General features: G+C 42.4%; 1 protein-coding gene and 1 long non-coding RNA gene across 2 annotated transcripts in view; one reads left to right on the top strand and one right to left on the bottom strand.

Moving 5' to 3' along the window:
• Window positions 1–25,730, bottom strand: part of LOC126475408 (uncharacterized) — a 46,378-nt gene that overhangs the window by 15,049 nt on the left and 5,599 nt on the right. The gene's annotated exons all lie outside the window — the stretch shown is intronic.
• On the top strand, window positions 6,300–25,540 carry LOC126475404 (zinc transporter SLC39A7-like). The gene is made up of 2 exons (XM_050103246.1): window positions 6,300–6,797; window positions 25,419–25,540. The coding sequence occupies exons 1-2, from the start codon at window positions 6,366–6,368 to the stop codon at window positions 25,425–25,427; spliced, it is 441 nt and encodes a 146-aa protein (XP_049959203.1). The 5' UTR covers window positions 6,300–6,365; the 3' UTR covers window positions 25,428–25,540.

Genomic DNA, 25,730 nt, shown 5'->3' with positions numbered 1-25,730 from the left:
ATATACAAGCTTTCGATGCTCCAGTTTCGCATTTTTATGTAAATGGGAGTTTTCGTGGCCTTTTTATTTGTCGAACTAATGTACGAGATCCCTAATACGTTTATTAGTCCACAAATTTACTTCCGGACAACAACTTACGCTACTTGTAAAGTTCTTTGTCAAATGGTCGCTTGTTGCCACGCTTATTTAATTTCGTCACTTTCTCAATCAACGATTGTGGTCTGGAAGGTCTTCATTCATTTGCAGCTAACTTTTCCTGGCACTTTACTTTTCTGTTAGCCTTTAAAATAGACGGAGCAGAGCTCATGTTGACACTGCACATGGAAGCCAATCCCCACACAGTAAACAACCAACTCCAAACACAAACTGCCGTTTCTGGAAATGATTAAATTCAAGTAGTAATGTATACACACATGGTCGCTTCATTATAATACAAATGAGGCGCTGAGAACCCTAAAGGCCTATAGTACACCGTCGTCAATCTCACATTTAAGTCAATATCAAAGAAACCAGTGAGACAGGTTTTCGTGAAAGTTCTTATATAAAATGGGGGCCTGCTGCACAGATAAAACTGACTCACCATAACATAAAGCATGAATAAAAATTGCTCAAATGGCTCTAAGCACTATGGGACTTAAAATCTGACGTCATTAGTCCCGTAGACTTAGAACTACTGAAACCTAACTAACCTAAGGACATCACACACATACACGCCCGAGGCAGGATTCGAACCTGCGGCCGTAGCAGCAGCACGGTTCCGGACAGAAGCGCCTAGAACCGCTCCGCCACAGCGGCCGGCTGAGCATGAATAAATACTACAATCTCACAACTGATGATGATGACGTGCTTTAGGCCTTTATAGTTCTCAGCGACTCAAATGTATTACTGTACGATAAAATCCAAAACTTAATATACTATTAACTTATTCAGAAATCCATAAAATAAGATTTTCTATTAGTATATCTATAACATACACAGACGTCCGATCTAATTTTACTAAATACTGACAAGGGAACCTCCCCATCGCACCCCCCTCAGATTTAGTTATAAGTTGGCACAGTGGATAGGCCTTGATAACCTGAACACGGATCAATTGAGAAAACAGAAAGAAGTTGTGTGGAACTGTGAAAAAATAAGCAAAATATACAAAATGAGTAGTCCATGGGCCACCAAAGCAACATAATGGATGTTGTGAGATCAGGAGCGTCGTGGTCCCATGGTAGCGTGAGCAGCTACAGAATGAAAAGGTCCTTGGTTCACGTCTACCCTCGACTGAAAATTTTACTTTCTTTATTTTTGCATAGTTATTATCTGTCCTTTCGTTCATTGACATCTCTGTTCACTGTAATAAGTTTAGTGTCTGTGTTTTGCGTCCGCATCGCAAAACCGTGCGATTAGTAGACGAAAGGACGTGCCTCTCCAATGGGAACAGAAAACATTTGATCGCAAGGTCATAGGCCAACCGATTCCTCCACAGGAAAACACATCCGATATATTCTATACGACACTGGTAACGGCATGTGCGTCACATGACAGGAATATGTTGTCGACCCACCTAACTTGTACACTTGGCGAATGGGTAGAAAGATTCTTCTACCTTGCCCGATTTAGGTTTTCTTGTGGGTGTGATAATCACTCCCAAAAAAGTGATGAAAACATAAGCGTTTGTCACATAAACTGAAAAGAAAAAAATTAAATTTTTCACTCGATGGAAGATTTGAACCACGGACCTTTCGTTCCGCAGCTGCTCACGCTACCAACAGACCACGGCGCTCCTGCGTTGCCCGCGTCCTTAATGTTGCCTATCTTCCGTTGAACTACTCAGTTTGTATATTTTGCTTATTTTTTCATAGTTCCACACAACTTCTTCCTGTTTTCGCAATTGATCTGTGTTCAGTTTTTCAAGGCCTATCCACTGTGCCAACTTATAACTAAATCTGAGGGGGGTGCGATGGGGAGGTTCCCTTGTGAGTAAAATTGCATATCTGAGGAGTGTGCTGCAGTCTAGGTGAGATTTATACCAAGTGAACAGGGATAACAGTTTGCTGCAGCACCTGGTGGCACTGACGTAAACTTGTAGTTAAGTGGTAAAGGCTAGCTGTGCACGCCATGAAGCGCGCACATTGTTTATCAAATCCGTATGTATTTGACCCATAAGACAAAAGCTCCTTGAAACATACACAGTTCAAGATGTGCTCAGGACCCTGATGCCAAGTTTCACGGAGTCTGGAGGAGTAACAATACATATCGAGGCAGATTTAGTGTCATGTATTTCAGATTACGGCATTCATTTTTCATTTGACAGCATTCAAAGAAAAAGAACCAATAAATCCGCAAGGTGTCAAAAGTTGGGATGTTCACGTGCTCTTGCGCTCTTACACAGCAACCGCCACTGTCGTTAAATTAAGATTTGATTTTAGCTATATATCAGTCAGTCGTTGCTTTGTATGATTACAGAAATGACGAATGATATTAATTACACCAGACCAGGTTATTTGAATGAACTTACTGCTAAGATTGAATGAAATATGTAACAGTTATATACGAATTTCAATGCGCAGTGCTTCTAATGTTTATTTTCAAGAATAGAAGTGGAAATATGTTATTTCAGTAATTCGTCGTTTTCATTGCTGTTTTGAGAAAGTATGATTCTCTGGATTTTCAGTCTGTTAGATGCAGAGCAGGATTTTTATTGATATGAAGAATATTACGTGAAGTTAAGACCATATAACTAGTTCCTGGAAAATATAGAGATTCTTTAGACTTACGTATGGAAGAGAAGAGCTTTATTTAAACCAGTCAGACACACATTTAGGGCTTCAGATAGACAGATTAGTCAATTAACGTTGTGCGTATTCGGAGATTATGAATATTACGCCCCTATTTGATAGAGCGAGAACTCATTATTACTTAAACGCCATGGAAAAGGATTCTAGAATAGGTATCAGTTACATGCAAAGTTTCGACAACATCATCAAACGCCACAGTGCTGATGGGGATTTTCTGATGCGAAATGGCGCATGTTCTTTGAGTTCACGTACCGTCACTATGCGTGCCAGGCTCCACCCGAAGAAATGAAAAAGGATTCAAATATCCTGATTCCACTTCACTCAGAAACCACCGGCAGAACCGGTTGATGCAACGAAATCACAGTGTTCAGCATTTTCTGTGACGGACAGTTCTGTTGTTCACTAACCAGGGTCAATTCTGATTCAGTCTTATTGATATTTTCCGGGCCAGTTTTATTTGCTCCAATTTGTGCTGTACTTGCACTCTGTGAGAATTACAAGTTTATTTTTATTTAAAGGAGATAAAAAATGTGCCACGTCCCTTTCTCTCATTGGATACCATGCAGGACACCACGAAAATAAAGAAAGGCAGGTAACAGCACATTATTGTAATGAACTCAGTTCACATGTCTTCATTGTGATTACTTTCGTGTTGCTCATGATGCTATGCGATTAAAAAAAAATAGGCGTATACTGATAGCTGTCGTACATCCAGATTTCTTCATGAAAATATTGCTCCTATAGATACAGATAAGCGACGAACAGACCCACTTTCCCATGTGTAGCGTGACAAGATGATAACCATTAACAGTCTGTGACAGGCAGTTCTGTTCATAAATCCGCAAGTATTGTGCATATCAAACGTATAGAGAGAGAGTAACAGAGATGCTAAAGAAATTCAACTGGCAGACACTTGAAGAAGATTATCCTGAGAAAGGCTAATAACAGTTTTTGATTGGTGAATTCGAGGTATATTACAACCCTCCGCTATTCCCTCCAGTAGGAACAGTGAGAACAATATTACATTAATTACAGCACACACAGTGGCATTTAAAACATCATGCTTCCATGCTCCGTATGTTAATGGAACGGTTGCAAACCTTAATAAGTAGTACCGCGGGAAGTGCCCTCTGCCATGCACTTTAGTGAGTTTGTGAAGTATGCATGTAGAAGTAAATGTATCTGTGGATTGTGTAACCTTTTTAGTGTCTATTATATTTCAACTGTTTCTTTATTTCAAGAAGTGGAGATTGGGGACCAACCAAGAATTTGCCTTATACATCGTGGAGAACCGCCAAAAAACCACATTCAGGCTTGCCATTGTAATACACCGACGAACATTAATAAACCACGTTGATTCGATCCTGGCGTGGCTCACTTTCCTGTCACAGAATCTAGCGAGCTACTCGCTCAGCTATACAAACGTATTGGTCACATTTCATAACACGTGGTATATTAAATATTACCTTGTACCACGGCTTTTCGAGAATGAATATGAGTGAGTGTACGAATACCGTAAACCACGTATACTTTGACCGATCTTCAGATTCAAGTGTGATTATTACGACCATTTTTCTTCTGTGTTACTTTAGTGAACAGAGAGGCTTGTATGAAAATATTACATACTAATTAGTAAACTTTCTAAAATGCAGAGGAGGAAATGGAAAAAATTGTAGGTGATCAACGTTAACATGGATTTGGGGGTACATTAACTGGACTATACTTCCACCACAACCGTCAACTACCATTCCATTTGCGGTCTATATTTCAAAACCACAATGAAACCTTCACGACCCAGGGATAAATACACTGATCTAAAATTTTCTTAAGTAGTTTACTAAGCCTCATAAAAAAAGAAACCTCGTATGGTAAATGAATCAAACAAAATGACCCATCACCAAAATTATAAATATAATGGAAGGTACCAGGATGGAGTACGACGCACGTAGCTCTAAATTCAGTTGAGCGTAATACCTTAAATTTCATCCGTCTGAAACGTACAGGGTAAATCCTTATTTCAAAACATCCGTTGCGGTTAGAATTAAGATTATCCATTTATTAAGTCAACATTTGGCACTTGTGGCCAGACAAACTTCATTCCTTGTTTTCGGAGGTATTTGACATTACATGTCATACCTGAAAACTGCCTGAACGACAAGAGCTTGCAGTTTGTGTAATATATGACTGACATTTATTTTCGTTATTTGTAGACTCATTAACAGCTACAAATGAGCGTTAGTCTACACATCGAAGGTTAATTTTTTTTTATTTCTTAGTTTCACACTGCCATAGGCATCTACATCGTTTAATAAATTGCGTTTTCGTAATCCTCTGATGACAATGACCAGTGGCCGAAGTAACCACAGAACAGAGAAACCACGCACGTGTTCTCTGATATCATAATGTACTGGCAGACATGCGGATGCGAACAAAAAAAAGTAATCGGTGGTCTGTTTTGAGAATTATTTGAGTAGCACACATGTTATAGTTGAAAACATTAATGGGTTTGTAGTTTAGTGACATCAAATGGTTCAAATGGCTCTAGGCACTATGGGACTTAACATCTGAGGTCATCAGTCCCCTAGACTTAGAACTGCTTAAGCCTAACTAAACTAAGGACATCACACACGTCCATGCCGAAGGCAGGATTCGAAACTGCGACCGTAGCAGCAGCGCGGTTCCGGACTGAGGCGTCTAGAACCGCTCGGCCATTAGTGACATCGGTGGATTTTGCAGAACCAGATTTGATTCAAATGGTTCAAATGGCACTGAGCACTGTGGGACTTAACTTCTGAGGTCATCAGTCCCCTAGAACTTAGAACTACTTAAACCCAACTAAGCTAAGGACATCACACACACCCATGCCCGAGGCAGGATTCGAACCTGCGACGTAGCGGTCGCGCGGTTCCAGACTGTAGCGCCTAGAACCGCTCGGCCACAACGGCCGGCCCAGATTTGAATACACTTTTATGTGCACAACTGCAAGTCGCAATAGGTTCACCAAGTTTTGCGCAAGAAAATCAACAGTACGTGGCGCCATCTAGTGCATATTGACTGATCTTTATCATCAAACAGTATAGATTGAACACCTAACTCAGAGCTGTAAAGCTTTTGGTGTTGAGTGTTCAAAGTAACCACGGTGGCTGTCCGTAAAAACGCTAACTGTAGTGGAAATCGGACTCTGTGAGGTGGGGTTTCACAGTTTCCAACAATAACTCGGCCTCCATAACTGGGTTACTTTGTTGCTGCAATCTCTACTACATTTTTTCCCGAGGCATCTTACACCGAAAGGCCGCTTGTTTGTCTCCGGAAAAACCCTCAGCCGCTCCGGTTCTAGTTGAAACTACTTCACCCCGTCGATAAACGAGTAGCCAGAAAAAAAAGGAAAAAAAGAATAACGCTTTCGACGAAGTGATAACTGCTACAGAAAAGTAACTGCGCCGAGGACGACCCATATTCGGCGGTAGGTTATCGGCGCACTCGCGCGTAGGCGACTCCGTATCCATATATACCGCCCCGTCGGCAACGACAGTGCACTGCGACTGCATCCGCAAGAGAAGCAGAACGACTCGAGAGATGAGGCCGTACACCAAGCTGTTTCTGGCGTTAGCGCTGGCCGTCGTGGTGGCGGCGTGCGTGGTGTCTGCGGCCAAAGGCGACGGCGACGACGAGAACGCCTCCGGCAACGCGGGCCACGAGGGCCATGGCGGCCGGCACGAGGGTAGAGGTCACCAGCACCACGGCGAGGGCCGCAACTGCAGCCACTCGCACGGCGGGGAAGGCGGCGCCGACCACGGGGGGCGGCCCGGCGGCAGGGGGCACCGGCACCACCACCACCACCACGGCCACCGCGGCCAGCAGGGCGAGCACAGCCACGAGGGTAGCCACGAGAGCCAAGAGAGCCACGAGGGCAGCCACAGCGGCCGCGGAGGACACCAGCACGGCCAAGGCGGCCAGGGCGGCCAGCAAGGGGGGCAGGACGGCTCCCACGCCGGGGAGAACCGCGAGGTGAGTGCCGCCTCTGGGACCCTTTCTGGGGTCCCCCAACTTCAGTCGGTAGACACGGAACCGTTATACGTTTAAAATATTTGATCCACTAAACATCCGCAACTGAGTAGCATACGAGGGTTGGAACTTACACTACTGGTCATTAAAATTGCTACACCAAGACGAAATGCAGATGATAAACAGGTATTCATTGGACAAATATACTAGAACTGACGTGTGATTACATTTTCACGCAATTTGGGTGCATAGATCCTCAGAAATCAGTACCCAGAACAACCACCTTTGGCCGTAATAACAGCCTTGATACGCCTGGGCATTGAGTCAAACAGAGCTTGAATGGCGTGTACAGGTACAGCTGCCCATGCAGCATCAACACGATACCACAGTTCATCAAACTGGCGTATTGTGACGAGCCAGTTCCTCGGCCACCCTTGACCAGACGTTTTCAATTGGTGAGAGATCTGGAGAATGTACTGGCTACGGCAACAATCGAACATTTACTGTGTCCAAAAAGGCCCGTACAGGACCTGCAACATGCGGTCGTGCATTATCCTGCTGAAATGTAGGGTTTCGTAGGGATCGAATGAAGGGTAGAGCTACTGGTCGTAACGCATCTGAAATGTAACGTCCACTGTTCAAAGTGTCTTCAATGCGAACAAGACGTGACAGAGACGTGTAACCAATGGCACCCCACACCATCACGCCAGGTGATACGCGAGTATGGCGATGACGAATACACGCTTCCAATGTGCGTTCACCGCGATGTCGCCAAACACGGATGCGACCATCATGATGCTGCAAACAGAATCTGGATTCATCCGAAAAAATGACGTTTTGCCTTTCGTGCAACCAGGTTCGTCGTTGAGTACACCATCGCAGGCACTCCTGTTTGTGATGCAGCGTCAAGGGTAACCGCAGCCATGGTCTCCGAGCTGGTGGTCCATGCTGCTGCAAACGTCGTCGAACTGTTCGTGCAGATGTTTATTGTCTTGCAAACGACCCCATCTGTTGACTCGGGGATCGAGACGTGGCTACGCGATCCGTTACAGGCATGCGGATAAGATGCCTGTCATCTCGACTGCTAGTGATACGAGGCCGTTGGGATCCAGCACGGCGTTCCGTATCACCCTCCTGAACCCACCGATTCCGTATTTTGCTAACAGTCATTGGATCTCGACCAACGCGAGCAGCAATGTCGCGATACGATAAACCGCAATCGCGATAGGCTACAATTCGACCTTTATCAAAGTCGGAAACGTGATGGTACGCATTTCTCCTCCTTACACGAGACATCACAACAACGTTTCACCAGGCAACGCCGGTCAACTGCTGTTTGTGTATGAGAAATCGGTTGGAAACTTTTCTCATGTTAGCACTTTATAGGTGTCGCCACCGTCGCCAACCTTGTGTCAATGCTCTGAAAAGCTGATCATTTGTGTATCACAGCATCTTCTTCCTGTCGGTTAAATTTCGCGTCTGTAGCACGTCATCTTTGTGGTGTACCAATTTTAATGACCAATAGTGTAAATAGTCGCAACTATTTATTCACAACCGATACAACAGAGTTACATGTTTGCACCTGTCACTGTCCTCCGAAGTAGTGTGCGTGTGAAATCTTATGGGACTTAACTGCTAAGGTCATCAGCCCCTAAGCTTACACACTACTTAACCTAAATTATCCTAAGGACAAACACACACATCCATGCCCGAGGGACGACTCGAACCTCCGTCAGGACCAGCCGCACAGTCCATGACTGCAGCGCCCTAGACCGCTCAGCCCCCCGAAGTAGTCATCAGAGTTGTGTAGAACCCGTTGCCAGCGATGTGGAAGGCGTAGTATACCGTTACCAGAGCCTGTTCTGTTGACGGTGCGAATGGAGCGGTCTACTGCCTGTCGAATCTCTGGAAGAGTTCTGAAGCGAATGCCACGAAGTGGTTCCTTCATCTTCGAAATCAAATCAAATTCACAAGGACTTGAGTGTGGGGAGTATAGTGGATGGTACAGTACTGCCCAGTCCCATCGACCGAACAGAGCAGCCACAGCTTGCGCTCTATGCCCCCGCGCATTGTCGTGCAAAATGATGGGTGGGTTGCGCAGAACGTGTCGCCGCTTCTTTCGCAAAGCTGGTCAAAGGTGATGCTCCTAAAACGAACAGTAATACTGTGCATTGACGGTCTGCCGTGGAGGAACGTAATGCGTTAGGATAACACCATCACAGTCGTACACGATAACTTTCACCATACTGAGGCTCTGGCGCACTTTCAACTTTCGCAGCTACCCATAATGACGCCATTCGTTGGGTTGGCGTTTCAGTTTTGGCTCGTACGATGTGGCCCACGTCTCATCCAATGCTGCGATATGGCGTAAGAAAGCCTCCCCTTCGCGCTCATAGCGCTCCAAGTGCGTCTGAGCAGCGTCGTAACGCATCCATTTCTGCATTTCCGTCATGTCATGTGGAACCCATCGTGATGCAATTTTTCGCATGTTCAAAAATGGTTCAAATGTCTCTGAGCACTATGGGACTTAACATCTGTGGTCATCAGTCCCCTAGAACTTTGAACTACTTAAACCTAACTAACCTAAGGACATCACACACATCCATACCCGAGGCAGGATGCGAACCTGCGACCGTAGCAGTCGCGCGGTTCCGGACTGAGCGCCAAGAACCTTTTCGCATGTCCAGGCCTCCTTCAGGATGCGAAGCACAGTCGTATGCGCTATTCCGGGGTTGAGGGCTAGCTCACGAATCGTATGGCATCGATCACTGTCCACTAACGCGGAAATAGCATGCACTTCTTCTTCAGAGACGTTAGGACGACCTACCCGATGCATGTCTGCCACAGTCTGCCGACCTTCGTTGAAGGCTTTTACCCAACGTGCCACTGTTCCGTACGGCAATGCCGATTCCCCGCACGCCTCTTGAAGGCCTTGATGGCACTGGCGTGCTGTACGACCTCTGGCACATTCAATCTTCATCCAGCTCCGCTGTTCCTGTTTCTAAAACATAGTGACACCGTTACGTTAGACCATTTGCTCACAAGTGACTGTTTTTCCCTCGATCGTGCGCACGCCGGTGACGTGGGTCGGGCGAGTCCATTTGCTCGGAGGTAAGGTAAGTATGTCACGTGTGCTATGAGCGACAATAGTAGAGTCCATTCCATAATACCTGCACAGCAGTGTTGTCATTATTTAAGTTCCAACCTACGTATTTTTACAGGATGTCAAATCAAACACCTTTCAGTCGTCTAATTTCCAAACTGTTATTTTATTTGGTTACCAGTTTCGGCGATTTACTACGCCATCTTCATGCCCCGTGACTGGCAGGTGATGGTTGAGGTATCACTGTATCAAGCAGAAATCTACAGGTAACAGTATTTGAATGCAGGTCCCTGTTTTGGCACGAACCGAGGTTGCAATCTTCCTACACGTCGGTCAGGGGGCCTGAATATGGCGTAGTAAATCGCCGAAACTCGTAGCCAAATAAAATAACAGTCTGGAAATTAGACGGCTGAAAGGTGTTTGACTTCATATACAGAACAGTGGAGTGCCGCAATTATCTCTGGGAAGGTGGACATACAGATATTTATACAGGGTGTTTCACAATTCGTGTTACACACTTCTGGATTTTATAGAGGACACTCAGTAGATCAAGTTTTAAATGGGAACCCACGTCCTGAAACGTTAAAGCTGTAGGCACTAGCGCCTTAAATGTATGTATGTACAGGGTGATTCCGTGATGATGTAACGAACTTTCAGGGTTGATGGAGCTGGATAAGTGCATCAATTTGAGGTAATGGTGTCTGTACCGGAAACTAACGAGTTGAAAGTTGTAAGTGAAAACCGTTCTGAAACCTCTGACAGTGTAATACATGTACTGTTACTGTTCTTGCTAAGACTATGGGACATACAGCTTTCAGAGGTGGTAGTACAGACCGAAACAAGGAAAAAAGTCCAGTAAACATTGGTTCTAAAATTTATACCTTAACAGCTTTGAGCACTTGTTCATTAGAGGTGATATTTTCACACTAGCGAAGACCAGCAAGTGGTCATAGCTCTATAGGTATGCATTCTACAGCCCTAGTTTACTAGATTTTTTTTCTTGTTTTGGTCCATACTACCATCTCTGAAAGTTGCGTACCCAACATTCTTAGCAACAACGGTACGGGAATATGTGTTCCACTTTCATAGGTTTCAGAACGGTTTTGGCTTATAACATCCGACTCGTTCTTTGCCGGTGCAGGCACCCTTATCTCAAACTGGTATATTTACCCTTCTCCATCATACTTGAAAGTTTATAACATCATGGTGGAATCGCACTGTACATACATACATTTACAGGTGCCGGCGCCTGTAACTTTGACGCTCTGTAGCACCGTTGAATGACGTTTCTGGAAATGTGTTCGTATGAAAAAATTGGTCTGCGAAGTCCCCTCTACAACATCTATAAGTGTAAATCACGAATTGCGAAAGACACTTCAGAGTCAAAATCCACTTCGGTTGTCAGCAATTTCTTAATCTATTACACGACTGGTTTCGAATCATACAGTTTCATCTTCAGGTGCCATCAGGTGCCACTAGTCACTTCTGCGTCGTGCTTTCCAAGCGGGTACTGTGGCTGCTGGTCGTACACTCCCATACGTTTGTTTGACTTGTGTGTGACCGCCCATGACTGGCCCGAACGCCACACATTTATGTTCCCATAATTATTTGATGGCATCTGAAGATGAAACTTTAAGCTTCTAAACTGGTCGTGGAGCAAATTAAGAAATTTCCTCTCAACTGAAGCGGATTTCTGTTCTATAAATCAGTCGGTAAAAACCGAACCCCCCTGGGTCACTTTGTTATCTGTCTGCCGCTCCTTCTGTTACGACCCCTCTTCCCAGGAATAGAACTAGGTATCAAGCTGAAATTCATGTGAAATTTGAAGGTCTAGAGTGCTTTGACAGTATAAAAAATTCAAGCTTCTAAGGATACATTCAAAGGATACGGGCATTTACGTCACATATTTTGATACTCGCGAATTCGCTCATCAAATCCAATAGCGTACTTCCCGTTGAGCTGGAATCGTGAAATTCAGCAAGAAAATACGTTTCACAGTAAAAACAAAGAAAAAATCCTAAACTTGTTAATTTGTAAACATATCACATACAAAATATTTTCTCCCGATTGGTGTCTGGCTCTCTGTCCGTTAGTCTATTAAGACCACTTTTTCAGGAACGAGTAGAAGCATCAACTAGAAATTTATGTCATATACCAAGGTCCACGGTACATTGGCTGTGTAAAAATCTAAGCTTCTAACTCAATGCAGTCAAAAGATACGACCATTTGTGTTACGCATTAAATCTTCTCAAACTCGCATCAAAACCTATAGACGAACTACCTCCATAGATAATAAGGTATGCACGGGACCCCCCCCCCCCCTCCCCCCAAAACCGCGAGTCCTACTCACACCTACCTGGTTTCTTTTTTTTTTTTCAATATTATAGTCTGCTTTTTTTTTTTTTTTTTGCCTAAATCAAAGACGCGTTTTACGACATGAAACACAATGTCGCTATGCTCAACAGACTGGGACACCCGCTGCTGCGTCAGGTAGTTAATTAAAGCTATCCTCAACCTAAAGATTGGTTTTTGCATCACACTGCCTTACTGGGCAGGTTTCTACAGGACGTTGTATACCGTTGCCTTACTCCGACCTATGAACTGACTCATCGACCTAGCTATACAGGGTGCTCTGAAACAGTCTGAAAAGCTTGTAAGGGTGTTGCAGAGTGGGTTGTCCTGAGAAATAATTGTTAAGAAAAAATTCTACACATTGCGCTGTTTCCGAGTTAATTAGCCAATCAAGCCGCTGCGGTAGTAAATTCAAGTGGCCCGACAGCTACACTTAGTGTCAGTTGTTCTCTTAGCGCAGATGATAGCGCACGAGACTGCTCAGCCTTTGGTTCGGGTACGGTCCTTACTACTGTTCCATGTCCAATTTTTGTATCACGCTCGTTTTCGGTGTGAGGAAACCAAACGAGGGACAGGTTTGGCGACACCGTTTCTGGCGGGCCGCTTGAATTTGCGCGCGCAACGACCTGATTGGCTAACTTCAAAGCTAATTGGCTCGAAAGCGGCACATCGTATTCTTAACAATTATTTCTCAGCACAACCTACCCTGAAACATCCTTACAAGTTTTTCAGATTCTTTCTGCCTACCCTGTAGAGGGATCTACAGTCTAGCGAAGACTCAGAGCCACAGTGAAAAGTGGTGAAGCATGACTTGCGGCTCAGGGCAGATTGCTCACCCGCTTAAACTCATTCTAACACCACTCTGATAAAATGTTATTTATGTGCAATCGTTGTTGTTAATTCTCAGAGACATACTGACTGTCTCATGCGCATAGCTGATAAACGATGAGTAAAAAAAAAGAAAATGTTTCTGAACAAAAAATGTTTATCTCCGTGTGACCTTATTTATTTTGAGAGGTATGGGCAGGGAGGGATGGTGCGATCCGTCATTCTTCAGACTGGTTTGATGCGGCCCTCTTGGACTTCCTCTCCAGTGCCAGATCAGCATTTTGACCCAACATCCTCAACTATTTGTTGGATATATTCCAATGTCGTTCTACAATTTTTGTTCTTTGTGGCGCCTCCTACAACAATGGAAGCTATTTCCCGATGTCAGTCTTTTACACATGTTCCATTACTCGCCGATTCTGCGAAATACCTTCGTATTACTTATCTGCCCACTTAATCTTCAGTGGCCTGTAACACTACATCTCAAACGCTTCGGCTCCCATCCATTTCCGTTTTTCCCAAAATCCACGATTCACATCTATACAGTGCTGTGTTAGCCAGATGTACATTCTTCGAAACTTCTTCCCCAACTTGAGGCCTTTGTGTGATACAAGTAAACTTTTCATTATACATTTCAGCCATGAGTCACGCAAATCTTATCACTATTAGATTCGACTTAATAAAAAGCCATCTTCAAATGGGCTTTTTGAAAAGAAAGGAAAAAAAGGGACCAGTAACATAGCAGGAAACTAAATTTTAAATCATGCTGACTTCTAAACATAACTACACGTTCTTGAATACGTAACATATTGTTGTTTACAGAAGCTTGTTTGATTAGTAATTTACGTTACTACTAATTTAATATTACACTTTTTCTTTCTTTTTAAATAGAAACTTGATAATGACTTGGTAATAATGCGAAGGTGGTGATGACACTATTTGTGTGAGCTGAGGCTGAAATATATAATTTAAAAAATCAGTGTGTTTCCTTAATGCGGTGTATCTACTCTGTTTAAGTACCGGTCGATTTCTTTTCGCGAGGAACGCTGGCTGCGTCTTTACTATCCTGCGTTTCATGCCCTTCTTGATTCTTCTGTGGCGCGGTATTTGCTACCAAGGTAGCATAATTTCTTCACCTCAGATGCTATACGGTCCTCAGTTTTGATGTTAAGTTTATTACTTACTCTCATTTCTGCTACTCCTCATTACTTTCATCTGTTTTAGGTCTACTTTCAATCCATAATCGTCCCCATTAGCCTGTAATTCCTCCTCACTTTCCCTGAAGACAGCAACGTCATTTGCGAATTTTGTCATTGACATTCTTCCAACACGAAGTTGAATTCCATTTCTCAATCTTTATTTATTTCCTTTGTTTCTTCTTCAATACACAGGATTAACAGTTGACTGTACCCATGCCTTACATCCTTTTTAATACAAGCATTTCTCTCTTGGCCTCCCTTTTGTTCTCTATTGGTTTCTGTATGTATTGTATGGAGGCCCACACGCGGCGTGGTAGTTGTGGGGCGGGAGGAAGGCCCTTGCTCCCCCCTCCCTCCTCCTCCAAAATGTTTGGGCTTACACTAGATACAATGGAAACTTTCTAGTACGAAAATACTTTCTTATAATTTTCGTTCTTAATTGCGACTGAAAGTCAAGTGACAGGATGCAACATGGCTGCGTCTGGGCTATTTCAGAACAAAGCAAAATACACTCAAGGTTAGTATCTTTGTTCGAAATTTTGTGTAAAGTAAATAGATGGCTTTCACGTAGAAAAAAAGGATTTAGCAGAAAGAGTCACGTGGAGTAGAACAGAGCTGTCAAAGAGACAGTAATCTTCTAGCCCCTGTCTAATCGTATCTAAGTAAGGAATTCCAACCACGTAAGAAAGTGGAGGCACTAGTTCGGAATCACTTAACTAGGCATTTTTCATCGATCACCTTATAAGACGGCTTTCGACCCAGTTAGCTACTGAAAGTAAATTTTCAGTCTGTTCGGTACAACGCGTGTGTGCGTTATCAATTCAGAAGTCAGTTCGGTAAGCCAGCGCATTCAGTATTTTGCACCCTTAGTTCAGCCTAACTGTAGATGGAAACAGGGTCACCATAACAACTCTGATCACTGGAATCATTGCCAGTAATGCGAATCATTTAATTCTTTATTTCAGTTCTTCAAAAGTGAAATGACATTAAGCATTTCATCCATCCTACGGACTTTTATAAGCCAAAAAATTTATTTAAAGAAATATAGAGATACCACTTTTCCAAACCCAACGAAAAACAGTCAATACTTAATATCGTTTCTGAGTATGGAATACGTAGCACTGATCCGAGTTGGTCTTGGAACACATTGTTTTCAATTAGAGCTAGCTGGAAATTCTAAATCTTATCGAACGAGGTATGATCGCTAGTCATTGATAATCATAAAATCGGGCAGATTCGAATCCACCTATTCAATACAACAAACAAACAAGATTAGACCCCATGACGTTATTTCAGAGACGTGTTTCCGCTGTCCACGTAGGTTACATTAATGATAATCTTACAAGGGGAAAGCACGACATGGGTAATTCACTGGGAATAAGCGAAGGTAAATTACTAGTCCACCTGAAGTTTACCCGCTCATAGAAGTTGTAGAGCACACTAGCCAACCAGTTCCGCGAAAAAAACTGTAAAATTTCGAGTGCAGCTTCATATATTTTAAACATTTTCATATGGAGTAACCAGCTTAGCGAGAGCGATTCTTGAGTTCTACAACAGTAATCAAACAATAACCAATAATAAACAATGATCTTCATACTTCAGTAACATTACTGTAAATTAAATAAATATTTATCTAGACGTTTTGCGAAATTTGAGCTATTAACACGTTTATGGGTCATTTAAGGGGAATGAAAGCAGCAAATCAATTCTTGCCCCCCTGTCTCGCTATTAAAAGGCTTATTCGAATCTGTATTTATATTATAACATGAAAAATAACAGTAGGTGAAATAAGCCCTCCAAACCCTACGCCCCCCCCCCCACCCCCTCCCCGCCACCACCCGAAAAATAATCCTTCGTGCAGGCCTGTATATAACTCACCTTTCCCTAGAGCCTACACCCATTTTCCTGAGGATTTCAAGTACCTAGGTCCACTGTACGTTGTCAAATGATCTTTCTTGGTCGACAAATGCTACGAAGATGTCGTCATTTGTCTTTAACTCTTCGTTTAGTTAACAAATATAACGTGACACCAACCTCTCTGGTGCTTTTACCCTTCCTAAAGCATCTCCCTAAGTTTCCGTGAATGGAAATGTTCACTCTTAACTAAGTAGTATCAAAGAAAGAGGTTCCGTGAAAAGTATAGGACGGTCTCGTTCTCAAGAAACTAATAGTAAAAGTGATCGAGGTGGAGCAATGAAGGCACAGGGCTCTCAGTCGAATGGAGCAGATTTCAAGCCTCCTTTAAGCGATCCAAATTTATGTTTTCATTGGTTTTCCTAGCTCACTTTGTAGAATGTCGCGGTGATTTCTTCGGCAAGGTAACAATCGAATTTCTCTCACGTCGTCCAACTCCTTTCCTAAATCAGCTACAGTCGGACCGTTGCCAAGATGACATTCAAGTCTGAGCTGCTGCTTCAAATCCAAAGTGGTGTCTTGGTGAGAATTGATTTATTGAATGTCGAAGTAGACATGTTGATAAGAAAATTGTTCCGATAATTACATGTAGACTCAATGACGTCTTCCTACTTGGAATGTACCACCGATAAAACGCCATTTTGAAGGCTACGTATAGTGCTGTCACCTATCGGGTCTTCATGAAACTACATGGGCTGAAGCGGGATTACTCCACAAGGGTCAACAATACGTTCTGTACTTTTTCACTCGATATCCGCCTCCGTAGCGTTGTTGTCGTGGTGGTCTTCAGTCCAGAGACTGGTTTGATGCAGTTCTCCATGCTACTCTACCCTGTGCAAGGTTCTTCATCTCCCAGCACCTACTGCAACCTACATACTTCTGAATCTGTTTAGTGTATTCATCTCTTGGTCTCCCTCTACGATTTTTACCCTCCACGCTGCCCTTCAATACTAGATTGGTGATCCCTTGATGCCTCAGAATATGCCCTACCAAACGATCCCTTCTTCTAGTCAAGTTGTGCCACAAATTTTTCTTCTCTCCAATTCTATTCAACACCTCCTCATTACTTACGTAATCTACCCAGCGTAGTGGTAGCGATTCCGCGTAACACGCTGGGGGCCTGGGTTCGATTCTCAGCAGGGGAGTCATCATTTTCATCATCATGGGCCAGTAAGTCGCCAAAGTGAAGTCAACTAAAAATGATTTGCAATATGGCGACCGAGCTCCCCCGCATGAGGACTCCACGCCAACAATGCCATACGATCTTTTCAGTTTTTTCAACCGATAATAGGCCGCGGAAAAAAAGGGTTGCATTACTTATTGAACGACTCCCGAAATAGGATAAGTTCTTGGTCATGCGGCACCAGGATCTGTAAACTGTTAGCAGTATTATATATTCCTTTTATTGGCAGCCTTCTTAGATGCGACAATTACACTTGCATTCTGCCTCATTATAAACTTTCCTACAGTTTTGATTTCAATCTCGCCTGAATGGAGTCTTTAGAGACTATACGATTTCCGAACTCGTAAATTTGTTCTAAGTCGTAATGTGAGCGTAGCTTCTCGCGCTGATTGCCACATTTTCAAACGGCCCAGATAAGTTATTTGCCGTTAGGCACAGCGATAACAACTTTTATATCAACTGGTAGTCATAACAAAAGTTCCAAGTATAAATTAGGTTCGCCCCTTGAAAGTAAACTACCAAGACCTCTAGATAATCTTCGTCGTGTACTACGCAAATGATAAACAGGCTTTTCCTAGAACTTAGCCCGCTGATAGGAGTCGGTCGCAAACTGGACCAGGACAGCGAAACAGTTCAAAAGTCATCCAAGTCTTCGGACTATAAACCAATCAAACAAGTCTCCCTTATCAGGAAGATAACACTTGACCCCAGCATGCGAAACAAAATTTAATGAGAACAATGTTTGTTTACTGTTTGTTGCTTGCAGCATTCGAGTTTCTGTCTAAATGGTAGAGAACAGAGAAATAAAAACTGTTCGAGCTGTAAAAGTAACATCAGACTTCAGGCGCCTGAACCGGTACTGATACCTAGCTACATGTAAAACAATATTTATTTCATTCCCTGTTCGGATTTCATTACTGCATTTATTTTCGAATTTTCCTGTCTCCTACACCACCATTACCGTTAAATCAACATTCTCATAATACGGAAACTCAATAATTTTTGGTTACATATCTGAAACTTACTTATCTTTATTTACTTACTACTTAGTAATTTTGATGAATTCTTAGTTGTAGTTACTACTTATCTCGTCTACCGTTTTTCTGAGGATATCTTTTTGATTTAAGTGAAACAAAAATTGCAACGGTCACTTGCAATAATAGACATTAAGTGTTCCGATATTCATCCATAAAACTGTTGAGCATGTAATTTACGCTGTTCACCTCATGCTGTTCGTCTCAGCGTAATGTTTTTCGTATATAACAAACGTTGCAAAAGTTAATCACCAATCAAAAGTATCGATAGCGGAGCATCGAAAACTTCAGGTTCCTTTGTATTTGCTAACCAATGTTCTTCCCGCTTCCTGAGATAATAAACAACGTAATGGTTCGGCGATTGCTTTGTTATTATAAATTGCTTAGGGCAAAAAGAACTTTACGCACTGGAGATTTTACCGCACAAGAAAACTTTATGCAATGGAGAAGATTAGCGTTTAATGTTATTTTACCTCTAATATTTTGCTGTGGTGGTAGCTAAGAGCGTACAAAACGGAGGGAAAAGACCTGGATTCGTTCTATGGTACCATTAAAATGTCATATAGCCGATGAATTTCGTCGGAAATATAATCTGAAATTAATTCAATTTTTCGTAGCAAATTTGAAGTATACACTGAACTGCAATACACTGAATCTTAATTGCAGGCATCAACCACCCACTTATTAACTGCCCATGGAAATAGCGTGGGGCACTATAACAACAAACACGAGCAGATAAGACATTTAAGATTTTGCCTGTCGAAACTTTTCTCCATTAAGATTCTTTTCTCCGCAGTGCCTGCATCTAAATACATCGTCTGTAAGCCACTGTTCATTGCGACGCAGAGGTTATTTTCTATCAGTGTTAACCATTTGTTGTGTTGTTCCGTTATGAATAGAGAGGTAGCAAAAGGATTGTTTGTTTCGCTCGGCGACGTGCCGTGATCTTATTTTTCTTTTTCGATAATCGCTACACGATAGCTACAATAGAATCGTAGAAGAGCCTACCTCAGATACCCGTTCTCTAAACTATTGAGAACAGTTTCATCTTTCTACCTAGGAATTTATCTATCGCTAGTGATGCAGCTTTTTAGCGATTTTCAGTTCATGTAGGAACAGTGTCTTAATGTGGCGTAACTAACGTAATTATTCTACATCACACGTCTAAATAAGCACATCCTACTCGAAAAGACAAACAAAAAATTCTAAAAATTTTCAGAAAAAAACCTACGCAGATTCTTACGGAGTATGGTCGCGCTCATTTTTTCCAAAAACAGCTCAAGATACCAAACAACTTTCTTGGCAAGCGCTCAGTAAATGTTTGTTCAATTGCATTAAAATGTTTCGAAAAATGACGAGGAAATGTTAATCGAAGGCTATCAGTTTGGTGCAGCTGGTGTTGTAGTATTCAGTCAGAAGATTGGGTTTATGCAGCCTTCCACGCTAACAGCTTCTTTAAGAATGCTAACAGCATGTCTTACAGATGAAATTTCATAGTGCCACTAGCACGGGCATTGACTATCGATACATCACTTGAAATTTTTTTAACGGATACTAGCCAGAAAGCAAAATACTTCAACTTTTGTGTAATACAGCACGGTGATCTTGAACCGATTATGAATTATTAGAGGCACCACTATTTGTGAGAAAGCCTAGACATGAAATTTGCAACCAGATTTCTTATGAACCCTCCACTTTTTCGACATGAGGCACAATGCTATAATGAAAAGAACAGTGGTTTTGTTTTCATTTTTCCGTTCTCCATATGGAAAAGTGTTGCAATCACCTTTCACATGTAGTTGCGGTACTTGTCAATCAGTCCTCAGAATAATATTACATCTGTTTCTGAAATTCTCTAACTCTTGATCTCTCTGTCGCTGTGCATGTGTTACTGTCTCCCACCGACAAGACTGACACACTTAGGTAAACAGGCGATTTTCAACTAACATTCTCTCCCGCTTCTGCTTTAGCTTAACTTCGAGCTAATTTTTACATCGAAAACCATCACAGCATGGACCTTTCAGTTTGAGCCTTATACGTGTTTGCCTTTGGGTAATCATTAACAAGTATAAGATAGGCAAAACTTTTCAGCTCATTTACAGATACTGCTAAAAATTATTGCCGCAATGTTATCGTCACGTCTAACAGAATATACAACAAACAGAAACCGAAAAATAAATGAGAGCTTTGATATCTTCCTGGAACAGAGGAAAATTTACAAAGCACATAATTGCATGCATTTCACAATTACTGGGGTTTTATGCAGGACAGGATCCCTGTAACTTGAGCTAAGGCAGTATCAATAAAATCCAAATTTGTTACTGGATTAAGGTTAAATATAGACCAACTTATCTTTGTCTCGAAGTGTGTCAGACATCGAAATGAATCGATTCATTTCTATGTGTAATACATTTTTAGGAATAAGCAAGCTGATACATTTCAGTCTGCATAATGTGTGCCGAGACCATCTGAAAATTTGGAATTATCTGTAGGGCCTTCCACGGATGAATGCTTAATACAGAGAGAGTGTATTGATTAGTGGTCTTTATTATGTTGCCTCTTTATTTCATCCTTTTAATCGGTGATTTAACTGCAACATTCACGTGAGAAATCTGTAATGTTACCGACCTCCAAAGTCTCCTCGAATTTCCTCTTCCCGTTATTACTTCTTGGCGATTTTTATGAACTTTAAGCAATTATTGTAAAATTTATATTGAGAATGACTTTCATTTCATTCACATCTATTGTTTGTAAACACTTTAGATGATTAGCTTGCTTGTCGTGAACTACAGGGGTGGAGGGGGGAGGGGGGCAAAATAAGGAAACACAGAAAACACAACACATTACAATACCTACTATTGTGTAGGATAGCCACTGACATTCAAAGCAGCTTCCAGTTTTCAGGGAATAGATAAATATAGGTCCTGTATAGTATTCAAAGGATGCTTATACCATTCTTCCTGCACCATAGTGGCAAGCTCAGACAACAATGATGGAGGTGGACAGCGATCACGCACCCTTCTCTCCAAAGTAGGCGACGAAAGCTCAATAATACAGGGTGTTTATAAATGAGTATTGGGATTTTAACGCTTTATAATATTTATTACATTAAACTTACAGTTATAAATGATATGTCAAATGAATGAACAACTCGAACAGTTTTACCAAGAACCTCATAAATGTTCAATGTGAGGACCATTTGTCTCACGGCACACGTCAAGTCTATAGCCGAGTTCTTCCCAAACGTTGATAACTGTGTCTTCAGTGATTGTAGCAACAGCTGCTTCAGTCCTGTTTCTTAATTCAAGGAGGTCTGCTGGTAGCGGAGGCACGTACACACGATCCTTGACGAAGCCCCAAAGGAAGAATTCGCATGGCGTTAGGTCGAGTGAACGTGGAGGCCATGCAAAGCAAGCCCTGTCACTGTGCCTCTTGCGACCTATCCAGCGCTTGGGTACAGGCAAGTTCAATCAATCGCGTACTTCGCCGTGCCAGTGAGGTGGGGCACCATCTTTCTGGAAAATGTAGTTCTCTGGCTCATCTTCTTCCTACTGAGTGAAGAGCCATTGCTCTCGTGTATCAAGGCAAGAAGTGCCAGTTACAGTAGGTTTACCAAAAAAGAAAGGCCCATAAACTTGATGTGAGCCGCGTGACAAATGGTGCTCACATTGGTTCTTGGTAAAACTGTTTGAGTTGCTCTTTCATTTGACATATCATTTATAACGGTAAGTTTGATATAATAAATATTCTAAAGCGTTAAAACTCCGATATTCATTTATAAACATCCTTTATGCCCGCATCTCGTGGTCGTGCGGTAGCGTTCTCGCTTCCCACGCCCGGGTTCCCGGGTTCGATTCCCGGCGGGGTCAGGGATTTTCTCTGCCTCGTGATGGCTGGGTGTTGTGTGCTGTCCTTAGGTTAGTTAGGTTTAAGTAGTTCTAAGTTCTAGGGGACTGATGACCATAGATGTTAAGTCCCATAGTGCTCAGAGCCATTTGAACCATTTTTTTTTTTTTTTTTGAAACATCCTTTATTGAGATCTGTCGACTGTGTGGAGGTCAGGGGGGACGCGACAGTTCATCCTCGTGCTTCGCTAGACCAGTTGTTGAAGATGGGAGCTAAGTGAATACGGGCCCTGATATCTCGGAACACATGTCCACGACGAACAAACACTGTACCACGGGATTCACGTGACCAGTCAAAATAGTCACATAATCAATATCAGTACTGCAATCTTGCACAGTAGCCATGGAGCTGACGGAATGCCACGATATTGCTGCCTAAATCATCACCGAACCCGCGCTATTCTTCGCTCTTAAGGCATAAATTAGGCCAGAATCTGGAAACGGTGTGAAACAAGACTCATCCAGCAAGAGAACATTCTTACATTGCTCCACAGCCCAGGATTTATGGCTTCGGCACCAAGTTTTCCTGCTGCGGTCATTTACATCACTGATGAACGGTTTTGGAATTCCAGCTGTCCCTGCAGATCCCTGCTTCTGTAGTTTCCTCGTTTGTTTCGGTGGTGACGGGGTCCATGAGTGCGACATTCAGTTCTGTAGTGACTTTTGCGGCTGTCGTTCTGTTCAATGACCGTCCAATACGATCACTCAAAAAATGGTTCAAATGGCTCTGAGCACTATAGAACTTAACATCGGGGGTCATCAGTCGCCTAGAACTTAGAACTGCTTAAATCTAACTACTTAAATCTGCCCGAGGCAGGATTGGAACCTGCGACCGTAGCGGTCGCGCGGTTACAGACTGAAGCGCCTAGGACCGCTCGGTCACAGGGCCGGCTACGATCACTCGGCACACACTTTCGTCCACGTGGAGATCTAGCGGACGCCGTTTGTCCGCTTTCCTTGTATGTTGTTTAAATCTCCTAGGTGACGCCTCTTGAAACACCCAACATTTCGGCTACTTTGGTTACGGAAGCACCCACCATACTTTCTCCTACAACTTGCGCACGTTAAAATTCACTTACTTCCTACGTAACGCACTCACATCTACACAGAACACTGTTCTGGCCACGGCCGACACTTGCGACGAATGGAAGACATCGCACAGATGACGCTCGTGGGCAAATACCACAGCGCAACCTGCAGGATGGCTAGCATCTGCATTATGTTCAAGCTTGCATTTCTCATGGTCTTTCCGTATTTAAGTGTAACCCTTCTATATCAGTTTAACATCACCGTTCAGTAAGTTACGTTAGGCTATCATTAGCCTAGCAAATATTTACAAGTGGTAGCACAAATAAACAAGTTGTTTTGAATAGTACTTTAAATCTTCAACTTTTGTAGTTCTGCCTTCCTCAGCTGCGTGTACTAATACGGTGTACTGATAATTTTTACTTTTGGACTGTCTAACTACATCTGAACGAAACACAATTTTCGTGCCATGTTTCATTGTTGTAGTTAGACGGTCCAAAAGTTAAAATTATCAATGTACCGAATTAGTACTTTACGTGTTTACTCCTGGACGCAGACTGACTGACACAGAACATTATCGTTACTAAACACCGACTGACTGATATCCATAGCACCTGTACCAGTTGAATGCTAACAACTCTCTGCCTGTTGCTTTATGTGTGACGGCTCTATTAAGCCACACGTAGGACAGAAATTAAAAATACTAAAATATAAAAGTATTAAATATTAAATATTTACATGAAAACAGAAAAAATAAAAATGCATGAACGCAACAGGCAGTGAAGTTTCTTGATTAACTACAACCTCTATATTTAAAAATGTTTTATGAGAATGAAATTTTAAACTACGCTAGGACTTCCAAAGCCCGCCAGGAACTTTCTGGAAAGTTAAATTTTTAATGCCTTAGTTTGTTAACTAAGCGCATTGCCGCAGTGGTAACAACGGTTCCCGTCAGATCACCGAAATTAACCGCTGTCGGGCTGGGCTAGCACTTGGATGGGTGACCATCCGGTCTGCCGAGCGCTGTTGGCAAGCAGGGTGCACTCAGCCCTTGTGAGGCAAACTGAGAAGCTATTTGATTGAAAAGTAAAGGCTCCGGGCTCGTAAACGGACATACGGCTGGGAAAGCGGTGTGCTGACCACATGCATCCGCATCCAGTCACGCCTGTGCGCTGAAGATGACACGGCGGTCGGTCGGCGCCATTGGGCCTCTCAAGGCCTGTTCGGACGGAGTCAGTTTTGTTAACTAATACTTTATTTTAGGAAAGTTACACATTTTTCTAAACAGAATAATTAGATTTGCAAAACTATAACATTCTAACTGGGAAAGGATTGCATTTTAAAGTCCATATATTCTGGAATGCGAAAATGTTGAATACGAATAACTGTTGAAATGTCAGCTTTTCGGAAAAAGTAAAACGTTACTTTGAAAGACGAAAATGAGAGCTTTCAACTGCCTCGCGGGGTTAGCCGAGCGGTCCAAGGCGCTGCAGTCATGGACTGTGCCGCTGGTCCCGGCGGAGGTTCGAGTCCTTCATCGGGCATGGGTGTGTGTGTTTGTCCTTAGGATAATTTAGGTTAAATAAATAGTGTGTAAGCTTAGGGACTGATGACCTTAGCAGTTAGGTCCCATAAGATTTCACACACATTTGAACTTTTTTTTTTTTTTTTTTTGAGCTTTCAAATCAGCTACGTCAATCTTGAAACAAACAGTTATTAGCAGGGACGTATTTTCTAGTGTACATGGTTTACATAGCAGTAAAATTGTAAATATTTCCTTAAATAAGATGTTTCCATATGAACTATCATCATCGTCAGTAGTTTGAAAACTGTACTGTGAATAATAAAGTGTACTGCATAAGAGTTTACTAATGTTGCGTAATCTTGTCCATATCTTGCGTGTATAATAGAAAGCAAAAAAAAATTATTTATGTAAGGATTGGGATTATAGCAAGTGTAGGTATCCTACCTTGCCAAGTCTCGAACGGTTAGCGATAGTTCTATGTATTAACTAGTTTCTTTATTACAGCTTTCTTTTGCTGAATAGTCTTTTAATTTCTATTTTATTTTCTCATTTCAGAATTATTAGACGACGGATAACGCCGGCTTCATTGAAGACACGACCACACCTAGAGGTCTGCTGTACATAGATACAAACTGTTGACGTCAACTGCAACCTAATAAAATTACACGTTGTTAGTACTGCTTGTTTCATTTCATCGTCCAAGTAACACAACTGCAAACAAATTAATGAACCTTTTATTAAATTTTTACGTTTTTCTTGTGGGACGCATCTAACATAGCTACATTCCATGGCTGAGCCTAGATAAAAGGACGGAGAAATGTTGTCATAACTCATTACCTATTTCTTGCAAGTATTTCAACGATGAAT

The sequence above is a fragment of the Schistocerca serialis genome, chromosome 4 (genome assembly GCF_023864345.2).
Source record: "Schistocerca serialis cubense isolate TAMUIC-IGC-003099 chromosome 4, iqSchSeri2.2, whole genome shotgun sequence".
NCBI classification, from domain to species: domain Eukaryota; kingdom Metazoa; phylum Arthropoda; class Insecta; order Orthoptera; family Acrididae; genus Schistocerca; species Schistocerca serialis.
This window is presented reverse-complemented; position numbering and strand designations above follow the sequence as displayed.

Excerpts from the sequence above, each read along its gene's own strand:
- LOC126475404 (XM_050103246.1), top strand. The coding sequence starts at position 6,366 with ATGAGGCCGTACACCAAGCTGTTTCTGGCGTTAGCGCTGGCCGTCGTG.